The sequence below is a fragment of the Corythoichthys intestinalis genome, chromosome 5 (assembly GCF_030265065.1).
Source record: "Corythoichthys intestinalis isolate RoL2023-P3 chromosome 5, ASM3026506v1, whole genome shotgun sequence".
Classification (NCBI taxonomy): domain Eukaryota; kingdom Metazoa; phylum Chordata; class Actinopteri; order Syngnathiformes; family Syngnathidae; genus Corythoichthys; species Corythoichthys intestinalis.
Genome location: NC_080399.1, coordinates 33,676,787 through 33,688,248, shown reverse-complemented (window position 1 = coordinate 33,688,248; position 11,462 = coordinate 33,676,787). Strand labels below are relative to the sequence as shown.

The 11,462-nt window shown below is 39.7% G+C and overlaps 1 protein-coding gene across 5 annotated transcripts in view; it reads left to right on the top strand.

Annotated features, from left to right (window-relative positions):
* Nucleotides 1-36: 36 nt before the first annotated feature.
* The window catches only part of LOC130916322 (cingulin-like protein 1), a 32,649-nt gene continuing 21,223 nt past the window's right edge, over nucleotides 37-11,462 (top strand). Inside the window, exons 1-8 of one of the 5 annotated variants that reach the window (XM_057836958.1) lie at nucleotides 37-1,375; nucleotides 4,277-5,138; nucleotides 5,304-5,395; nucleotides 8,517-8,622; nucleotides 8,698-8,793; nucleotides 8,874-9,022; nucleotides 9,113-9,254; nucleotides 9,316-9,528. In XM_057836958.1, the coding sequence (XP_057692941.1) occupies nucleotides 4,305-5,138; nucleotides 5,304-5,395; nucleotides 8,517-8,622; nucleotides 8,698-8,793; nucleotides 8,874-9,022; nucleotides 9,113-9,254; nucleotides 9,316-9,528 (1,632 nt within the window). In that variant the 5' untranslated portion in view covers nucleotides 37-1,375; nucleotides 4,277-4,304. Of the gene's footprint in view, nucleotides 1,380-1,405; nucleotides 1,468-4,276; nucleotides 5,139-5,303; nucleotides 5,396-8,516; nucleotides 8,623-8,697; nucleotides 8,794-8,873; nucleotides 9,023-9,112; nucleotides 9,255-9,315; nucleotides 9,529-11,462 lie in introns of those variants that run through there. The other 4 variants (XM_057836961.1, XM_057836960.1, XM_057836957.1 and 1 more) reach the window with 4 other exon arrangements.

The following is an 11,462-nucleotide window of genomic DNA, read 5'->3' as shown; positions in this document are numbered from 1 at the left end:
ATGAAAAATCACTTCAATCAAAAAAAAAAGAAAAGTTTTTGAATGCGAAAAAATATTTGAGATTGAAAATTTTGCATTAGAACACCTAATTTTTCTTTGAAAAAGTTTTCTTTGATTGAAGCAATCCTTTTTGTGTTTGGGCCATATTATGATTAGGGCATTTGTGTCTAAATCATTCAAATCAACCAAGAAGTTGCTTCAATCAAAGTATAAAATAAAAAAATATATATTTTTATTAAAATATATATTTTTTAAATTATATGCTAAGCAAATGACGGTCTAAGGTGCTCGAAAAATAATTTCGACCCATTATAAAAATGTTTTTTTTTTTTCATTTCATTCATTTTTGGTCCAGTTTTATTGCTTTACAACTTTTATATATATAGGATACTCAATTACATGCAATGACACTTTTCGGCCACCGGGGGGGCTGCCCCCCCTTAAATCCGCTTATGCTTTAAAGCACAATTAATGTACACTTGACATCTAGACAGTTTTTCCTCAACTGTCTTTATAAATTCTCGATAGAGAAAAACAAAATAGAGAAAACACCGATGCGAGAATATCAGAAGCCAACAAAACAACCAAACAAACAAAAATACTCCTAGGTCTCAGCCATTCGAAAAGTTAAATGAAAATGAATTTAACATAGCAAAATTTCAAATTCCTGCATGATTAAAGTTCTTTTGTTTTCAATACAAAGGTACAATTTGACAGGAATGAAGACGCTGGCAATAAAAGTCCTAATAAAGCGAACAACACTAGAAATTATTTTTCCCCTTGGGTAATTTAGTTGGTTATTTGGTAGAGAATGATAGCTTTAAATGATTAAAAGGCTCAATTGAAGGATAAAGTAGTATTTTTTAAATTCAATTTTTAACATATGACTTCTTTATCTGAACTGTTGACTACCTTGCAGGAATGTGACTATTGCTTCTACTATATTCTCTTGAAATTGCAACTTCTCACCCTGACAAAAGTTATGTTTTTTGTTTACAACTTACTTTTTTCTTCAATAAATAATTTACCCTTTAAATTTATTTTTGCTTTGGCGACCGACTTTTTTTTCTCTCGAATGTTTTTTCATCAATAAATAAAGCCTAATTTTTGGCTGAAATTTTTTTTTCTGCCTATTTATTTTTTGGCGTTTGATGACTCAAAAAAAATGCAACTTTACGATTTCTATTCGCCAGCATTTTTTCCGCTTCCTATAAGCTATATGTGATTTCAAAAAATTTCAGCAAGAATTTCATGTGGCTCTGGTTCGTCACGTGACGCTCGGTTGTCGGACACCGAGGCGTCAGTGAACGCCTCGTTGGGCAGAGGCAGGTCGTCGTCTCGGCAGGACTCAGCTCACTGGACTCCTACTCTCACAGTGGGTACGTTTCATTTTCTCCCCTCTTTTACCGTGTAAAGAAAGTAAGAACAACAAGTTACCACTCGTATGCGTTTTCCGGCGTGTTTGTGGTGAGTTTAAAGAACCTCGTAAAAATACGTATTTTTCTTCTCACCCATCCGTTCAACCCTGCTTGCTTTCGGTGACGGACAGCCTCTCTCTCCGTTCTGAAGTTGTCCTATCCGGGCAGCGATCCTGCTTTTCCCTGTACATAGCCCTATATATTGGAAGTAGTTGCTAATGTGCGATAACGTTATGGTCAATTTGAATGATAATGACTTAGTCTTGCTTCAAGAACAACATTTTTCAACTTTATTTTTCATGGGGATTCCATGCACTTGCTATATAAAGTACGCTTGGAGGAAAACTGTAGGAGAATTTTCTAAACATGCCAAAACGTTTTTAAAAGATGTAAAGGAAGCCATCAGTTTGACCTTTTTATAGTTAAAAAAAAAAAAAATTAAACCATTTATACGACAATTTACTTCAACAGAAAATAACCCAATAAAAGACCTGGCGTTCACATATTTCCCGAAATGTGATGACCACATACTGTATGTGTAAACCAGGTCTGAATATACAGTATATACCAGGGTTCACTAAATCCGGACCTCGGTGCCACTTTTCCTGTCGTGTTTTCCATGTCTCCCTCCTCGAACACACCTGAATCAAAATAATCAGGATCATTATCAGGCTTCTGGAGAGGTTACTGATGACATAATCATTTGATTCAGGTGTGTTCGGGGAGAGAGACGTGGAAAACACGACAGGAAAAGTGGCACCGAGGTCCGGATTTAGTGAACCCTGGTATATACAGCATGCGTTTTTATTATCAATCATTATTGCATATGCGACCCCTAGCAAAAAGTATGGAATCACCAGTCTCTGACAAGCACTCAGACATTTTATCATGTAGAATAAACTCTGATTAAAAAAATTTCGATAAAAAGCTTGACAAAATAATGAATTAGTTCAAAAGTGCAACTCTTTAGCATTCAGAAACACTAAAAGAAATGAATAGAAAACATTGTGGTGGTCAGTAAATGTTACTTTTACAGAGCAAGTGCAGGGAAATATATATGGAATCACTCCATTCTGAGGAAAAAAATATGGAATCATGAGAAACAAACAAAGAAATAACAAAACACATCTCTAGTATTTAGTAGCACCACTTCTGGCTTTTATGGCAGCTTGCAGTCTCTGAGGCATGGACTTCATGAGTATTCTTCATCAATTTGGTGCCAACTCTCTTTGATGACAGTTGCCAGATCATCCTTGCAGGTCGGAGCCTTGCTGTAGACCATTTTTTTCCATTTCCACCACAGGTTTTCAATGGGGTTGAGATCTGGGCTATTTGCACGCCATGACATTGACTGGATGAGTCTTTCTCCATGGAATGCTTTAACAGTTTTAGCTCTTTGGCATGATGCATTGTCATCTTGGAAAATGACAAACAGCTTTCTTATCCCTACAATTGAAAATATGTCTAAAATTTCAATGTAAACTTGTGCTTTTATCGAAGATTTAACCACAGCCATCTCCCCAGTGCCTTTGCCTGACATGTAGCCCCATACCATCAAGGACTGAGGGAATTTTGATGTTTTCTTCAGGCAGTCATCTTTGTAAACCTCACTGGAACAGCACCAAACCAAAGTTCCAGCATCATCACCTTGTTAAGAGTCAAGAATCTGCATTGGAGTTTACAATACACTGATTAGCATAATCGCTAACTAGCTTAGCGGTCCGTGCTAAGTACAAACATCTCATAAACAAAAAATACATCAGATCTAACAGTGCAAAAGACAATCTAACTCTCCACATTTCGTAATGTTACTGTATTGATTCGGCAACTTAACCTGAGTGTAGCAGTGAACTCTCTCTCTCTTGCTCTTATCAGATTACACACAAAAAAAGGACCCAAACGTGACTGCTCATAGCTGCCGGCAAAAATTGATTATCAAATGAGTGGCAACTAATATATTAATCGATTTTAATCGATTAGTTGTTGAAGCCTTAGTATTTACAATGCTGTTAGGCTATCAGAGGGGTATTTCATTTTACCGTACTGCATCTTAATTAATGTGGTTGTAGATTCCAGACATACAATGTTTTGTGTATATTATATGATTTTATGACATCATTTATCAAAGATAACACAGTCAGAGATGTATTTATTTTTTTGATGCCGCAGTCATATCTATGAGATACTGTATATGAGACATATGGTTAATACTAATTTAGAATACACACCATCATACCAAACATGAAAAAGACATTAAAAACCATCTGTCCGACATGCAAAACACATTTGTCAGTTAATCTAAATTACAGTATGGCAATGATGACAATGCTTCTAAGTGTTGACGTCTCTATTGACAAATATTGCTCCTTCGGATGACGCCACCTCGCGGACCTCAGCCAGTTGTCGTCATGCGGTTGGCTCAGCGTTGCCGGTACAATACGACAGTGTCATTAACACACTGAATGAGTTGTTTGCATTGCGCAGCAAAATCAACCTCTTGTCCATGTATCGTGTCCTCACGTTGGGTGGTGAACGCAGCTGCGATCTTTGGGTAGCCCTATGTCACCGTGCTCCAATGTTGTGTAAACATCTGTGTACGCCTTCTCACGCTGGATCAGCATTCATCAGGGTTACCAGACTCAGGGTGTAATTGACCAAAGATTTGTGAATTTGTTCAAAGAACCATGTTGAATATAATTCCAAAATTGTTTTCAAATTCATTTGACATGTTTCTACCTGAAAGTGCGTACTATATTGTGCCGCAATTTAGAATAATATTAAAAATAAACACACAACGTATCAATAGTTATTTGGCTTCGTGTACTTTCAATCATGTCCTCTGTTCCTCCCACCCTTAGAACATCTGATAATACAGCAGGAGCCACAATGGCCGGACTAGGAGCCTCCCCAGAAATGAAGATGCAGAAGAGTTATGTAGACCCACAAAACCACAGAAGCGGCTATGATAGCTTGTTTGGAGTCCGCGTGCAGGTTCAAGGAATTAAAGGCCAGCCTTTTGTAGTTTTGAACACTTCTGGTGAAGAAAGCCACAAAGACGTGTCAGTGATCACTCACCAGTCCGGATACAAGCCGGGCATGGTGAGGAGATCCGTGGATGAGACCAGCTCCTCTTTAGAGTTTCATTACCAGAAACATCCAGAGATCCTAAAACCGTACGACCCAAGAAGCAACAACCTGAAGTATCTCGAACCTTCGCGAACCCTTCCTGGAAAAAGCGCTGAGCGGGCAAAAGCCAGAATTCCGCTTCCAGCAGAAGGACCGTCCGACGACCAGAACACCACTCCTTCAGAGTGCCCACTTCCCACAAGGTCCCTAAACTCAGTTGACTCAGAACCCTCCATGTCTGTGGGCAAACTAATTAACCAGTTCAACAGCAGCCAGCGCAGGGGAAGGGGCGGCCCCAGGAATCGGCTGGATCCAGAGGAAACACGGAGGTCAAGGAGCGTGGACAGCGGCCGAGCTTCCGACTCGTCTTCCTCCTCCTCCAGTGGGACGCCATCTCTGAGGGGGGGCGTCGGCGGGATGTATCCTCCAGGGTCAGCCCGGGCTCGACTGCTGGGTGGGGAGATCAACAATAGACAAGAGAACAAAACGCTTAAAGCACATCAAGGGATTGACGTAGCGACAAAAGCAGTTCACAGAACTAAAGAATCGTCGCACAGCACCTGCGCGGTTGCAACTGATGAACGAGATGCTCAGGTAAAGCTGTGTCCTCAAAGACACAGTTCTCTTGTTTCATTGCCATTGACGGTGATAGACATCCAATCTATTTGAACATGGAGAGGCTGGCAGCGATAGTCCAAATGGATCGGACGTCTATCGCGGTCAATGGCCGCGAATGAGTTAAAAATGCTCTCTAACCAGGTCACTCCTGATCTTCTGAAAGGACAGCAGGTGTCGGTCAACCCAAAGGAAGATGCAGCAAAACAAATGCTCTTCACATACCTCAAGGAAGGGTGAGTGACTATAGAAAGAACTAGAAGGATCAATGTCTGAACAGCCATGTGCTTAATTTCAATGTAAAAGAAATGGAACAGCTACAGCAAAAGAAATGATGGGTTACGTACTTATTATGGATGGCCGGCACATACAGGTGAGGACACGGTGGGGAAGTTGCCGTAGGCCAGGGTTCACTAAATCCGGACCTCGGTGCCACTTCTCCTGTCGTGTTTTCCACGTCTCTCTCCCCTAACACACCTGAATCAAATGATTATGTCATCAGCAACCTCTCCCGAAGCCTGATAATGGCCCTAATTATTTTGATTCAGGTGTGTTGGAGGAGGGAGACATGGAAAACACGACAGGAAAAGTGGCACCGAGGTCGGGATTTAGTGAACCTTGCTGTAGGCAATCCAATTTGTTGGATGGTGTAAGTGCCTAAAATAATGTTTGGATAATAATTTATGTTGATTGTACATAATTTATTTGGTTGTAAAAACAAGTTGTTGTTTGGTTCGGTAGGACGGGCTTGTGACGTCATGTCGTGCTATGTGACGCTAAGCAAAGCTGTTTTGGGCGAACAGTTGGAGTGGGGCAGGAAGGAGAAAGCATAGTTAGGATTAGAGCCCAGATAATTTTTTGACCATTCTCTTCATCTCTACCTCTTTTTCTATCGATCTTAGTTGCTCTTTTTTGTTTGTATTTTGGATGTCGCTCGGTGGAGTAGTTTGTTGGATTAAAGATCGAGCACATAAAGAGCTGCGTGAGACTTTTTTCTTCACCACTGTCCCACAGTGTGCGAGGGAGAAGGAAGAGGATAGCGTCGGGTTGAAGAGCAAACAGATTGGGTGAACGGGGTTCAGGGCTACAATACTCACAAATATGAACCTAATTAATTGATAGGCTAAATGATCAATTCAAAATACTTCTGTATTGACTTATACTAACTTTCATGTGTACTGGTTCAGGTGATACACCGTTCGATTCAAACCTTTGCTCTCAAAAACTACTAAAGAACTAGTTTGAATGCACCCGAAATAAATGTCTGGATTTTATTAGCAAATTTATATTGCAATATTTGAACATAACTCAAATTATATTAACATCCACAATCAATACAAACTTGTTAATAATCTCTTAACTATCCAGGATTGCAAAAAGTAAACATTTGTCTTAAGACTACTCAACATTCTCTGTCTAAATAATGAAATTAAATATAACTGAAAAAACATCTTAGTCAGGGAATAACAAAAATAAGTATAAAATTGAGCCTTCCTCCAGGTAAAACACTATTGCTTTTGCCCACAAGCACAGACAAACTCAACAAAAATTGAAAGCTCCTTTGGGCTGCTTTAAAACCACATAAATAAAATAAAAATGAAACTTGTGGAGAAGGGGGTAAACCTCGTTTCACTACATTTCTCACAATTTAATTAAACATTAACAGTAAGAAACACATACAGAAGGATGTTTCTGTTAAAGCAGCTTCCTACTCGGAAAATTCACTCAAATTAATGTTATGCTAACTCTGATGCAGGTGGGACTTTCAGTAGCAAAATTAGTGGTGTGTTCCCCACCTCCACAACATCGACGTCTTTTTACATTATTTACAGTGGCTGCTGCTGGTGGGGAAAAAAATTATATTTCTCGTCCTCGAAGGGAGCGGAGGAGGCGGCATGTTCTATTTGTGTCGGGGCTGTGATTGCGTGTGTGTGTGTGGTGGGGGGGGGGTGAAGTCATCAGCAAATTAAACGTGCGTTTGAGGGGAAAAAATGGACTGGCGCATTCAGCAAGTGAAAAGGGGTCAATGTAAATCAACATAATGAAAGTAATTTGCTTAAGAATGGTAGGGTCAATTCTATCCTTACAACGCATGGGAACTTGGGAAGACAATCTAAATTACCTATAAAACTGAATTCATTACAAAAAGCAAATAAGGTTACTTAAAGGTTGGTGGGGACAATTAGGCTAGGTTTATACTACAGGTCTTAATGCACGAATCAGATTTTTTCGAGTTTTTCCGACTCGAGTCAGGCATTAACGTGACGGTCTGAACGGGACAAGTCGCATAGAAGTGGACCATTTCAAATTCGATCTGAGTCACTTTCGTATGTGGTTCAAATCCGATCTGGGCCACATTTTTTTCAGAACGTGACTGGCAGTCTGAACTGTCAAGACTCCCAAATCGGAATTCGTGCAGTAATTACGTCAGCAAAGAGCAAAAGGCACGGAGGACGTCAGCCATGTAGGCATTAGCGCCTAGCTTGAACTCTGCTTTTAAGCATGAAGCGGGCTTGACCACAGTCATAAAAAAATAAAATGAAGAAAAGAAGTCTTACAATTTTAGATTTTCATTCTGTGCGCCGAATTAGCAATATTTCATGGCCGAGTCGGGGCAAACTGACGCACCCACGTCATTTCACGCACTCACGTCAAGGCTCTTGTGTGCGTGTAAGCGTTCTATCAGTCCATATAAACTTTAAATATAAGACTTAATGGGGATTATTAATGTCATTTGTGTCCTCTTTTGGAAATCAACTCTGGAATCACATACAGCTAGCATGTGTAGTCATTTGTTTTGATGCTTCTGTGCATGCGGGTCTCTTTGCTGAGCGCGTCTCGGACTGCAAATTAGTGCGCATGCGTGATACTTGAACGGTCTCAATGGACAAAGGCAGTCTGAACAGGCACGCCAAAAAAACAGATATGGAAAAAAAATCGGATTTGTGCATTAAGACCTGTCGTATGAACCTAGCCTTAGAGCATCCTGAAAAGTTAGTAGTGTCATGTCCCTACTGTCCCTATGCAAACTTACGCCCTTGTGTAGGAGGGTACTATCAGGAAACTAAGCTATAGCGAGAGAACAAGGTAAGAATTCCCTAGTTTACCGTACCACTGTGTAATTGAATGTGATAACATGTTTTCTGGCACAGCTGCTCACACAAACACAGTCAGTGAGTCAGGAATGCAGAGGGTGTTTTTCCTTCTGATAAAATGACTCCTTCACTTGGAATTTCTTTAGGATCTATCGCTTATTTTGAGATATGCGCTCGGACAGAAGTCTGGCCAACATTTTCATCCCTGCGCAGTCAAATCAAAAAGATTAAAGGGTTAACCACGCCTTGTCATGCTTTTCAGGACAACTGATGAACTATCAGTCACCAAAAGGAAAGTCGAGCTGCTGCTTGAAAGGATCAACAGACTCAAGTGGAAAACGGCTGAGAATGTGGAGGAGGAGGTGAACGTGAGGGGAAGAGAGAATTTTCACGATTGACTAATCTTGCTCTGATGTTTGAATGATATGTTCCCTTCTGTATAGGATCGGACGGTAGAGGTGAAACACCTGCTGGAGAAAAGGGAAGCATTGGAGTCACAAGTGTGTGACTTGAAGCAACAACTGGATACTGAGATGAAGGTTTTGTGTAGTCTTGCTCCTATTTGATACGACCAAATCACTCAAACCTTCCTTATGAAACAGATCTCTTTGTCCCCCAGAATGAAAAGACACTCGCCAAAGCCTGCGAGAAAGCCCGGACCGAGAAGAAGAAGCTCCAGGAAGAGGTGACCAAGAGTCAGGCTGAGCTCTCCAAACTTAGGAACAAACTGATGGAACTTGAGGCACAGCTCAAGTCTGCTAGAGAAGAGTGAGCATATGTCATTCTTTTCATATTAGGTAAACTAACTACGTACATATTAATATTCGTACTGTTCTGTCTCCATTGGAAATTTCCCAGGTTGACTCAGATGATCTCAGACAGGGAACGTTCTAAAGCGCAGATGAAGGATCTTCAGCAGCAGCTTTCTGAGATGCACGACGAACTGGACCAGTCCAAGAAGGCAGAGTTGATCAATGCGGAGAAAGAAGTCCTTTTGAAGGTAAAGCCTACATCTCCAAAAAGATGCTGCTCGTTTTAAGTGACCTTGTTTCATGTGTCAGGAAATGGCCCAGCTGCGTGCAGATTTTCAGGAGATGTTGTTGGTGAAGGAGGAGCATGAGGAGCTTCTGCAAGAGCAGGGGAAGGAGCTCAGTGACTTGAAGGCGGCAATCAAAGATGAAGTGGAGACCCACGATAAATACATTGCAGCTCTCAAGCAAGAATATGAGCTAGAGCTTGAACATCTCCTTAGGGATCTGGAGAAGACCAAAGAGGTAGGGAGAATTTTAAACAAATATAATTAACAACATTAATAACTAACAAAACAAAAAAAAAACAGGTTTACAATATTTCTTCAAAAAAACAGCACATCCATTTTTCAGGTTAGTAAACTCATCGCTCTCAAGAACTCATTTAGAGATACAGTGATCCCTCGCTACTTAGCGCTTCAAACTTTGCGCCCTCAGTCCATCGCGGATTTTTTTTCAATATAAAAACAAAAAATACAGATGAGTTGTCCCGAGCAGATCTTGTGTTCTCACTCTCGCTCCCTCCTTCCCTATCCCTGCTCTTTCTTCATCAGGCACTGCACTGGAGTTGCTTATTAAAGTTAACCATGTTGACAGATGTTTGGGTTTGATCTTGGCATAGATGCTTGTAAGCCAAAGCCTCAAAGCGCCGCATGCGTCAATCATTGTTTAACTTGTTAAACAGTTGCTGTGGCAACTCATTGTGTGTAAGTGAGCAGCTTAAGTGTGCGAGTGCACCCACTCAATGAAGCATTTAATAACGTCAAGCATTTTTCTACTACTTTATTCTTGTTTTAAAAATAATTCGGTGGGTCAGTAACATGTTTAAAACTTATCATAATTATTATGTGTGAAGTGTTTAAAAACCATTTATTTAAAAAAAAAAAAGTATATATATATATATATATATATATATAAGTATATACTGTATAAATACATCTTTTTTTTTTTCAGTTATTCCTTGGAGGAAAAAAGTGAAAAAACATGTTAAATGTATTTCTTTCCAATACTAAATCTGCATTGAACATACCCCAAAAGATTTTTGGGGGGGTGGGGGGTCAGGGTGCGCTACTTCGCGCTTTTTCACTTATCGCAGTGGATTTTGGTCCCCATTAACCGCGAAAACCGATCATTGTATTCAACACAAAATTAAACTCTAGAGTCTAGAAATGAACATCACCATCTTGTCCGATAGTTACAGGGATCCCTCGCAACTTCGTGCTTCAAACTTTGTTTCCTCAGTTCATTGCAGATTTTTAAAAAATTATAATTTTTAAAAAATCCTGTATTTTATTTAAAAAAATTTTAAGATAAATGCATGTATACAAATAAAAATCATTGTTTTCTTTTATATACTTCTCATTTATATCATAATTAATACATTAGCGTGATTAAGAATCATTTATAAAAATATACATATAGAAGTTGTTGTTTTTTTTAAAATTATACTTTGGAGAAAAAAAAGTGAAAAAACATGCCGAATATGTATCTCTTTCCAATGCTGTTAAATCTGAATAAATACAGTGGTACCTCTACATATGAAGTTAATTCATTCCAGGACCTTGTTTGTAAATTGAAATGGTCGTATGTCGAGCAGGATTTTCCCATAAGAGCACATTATAATTTCATTAATTTGTTCCACAGCTCGAAATCCTACACTAAATCCTTAATAAATACTGCTGGTGCTATTGCAAATAGCAACTACACAGAGAAAAACAAATACATTATTAATAAAAACTAACTGTTATGCCTGCTTGCTAAGCAACAAAACAGTATAACTAAACATCCTGTGCCTGCCCCCTCCACATCCCTGGGGTTATCAAGCCCTCAAACAGTGATGCGCCTAGATTTTTTGACAGCAAAGTCATTTATAACATCAGTGAAATCCACTTTTTGAGCAAGCTCACGCTCAATGGAGAGCATGGCTAGGTTGTTAAGCCTGCCCTGTGATATGGTGGAGCGTTGGGAGTTTTTTTATTGTTTTCATTTTACTGAAAGCTCGCTTTCTTCCAGCCACTGTCACTGGCAAAGACAAGAAAATACGTAGCTGCTGCTCATTTGTGCTGTTTCGGTGATGGATTCGTATTAGCGTTTGCTATAATACAAAGTGGGTTGTAAACACAAGATAAATCCAGCCGCCAGACCTGAGTCTGTTCAGCCTCGCGCACAAGCTCCCCAAA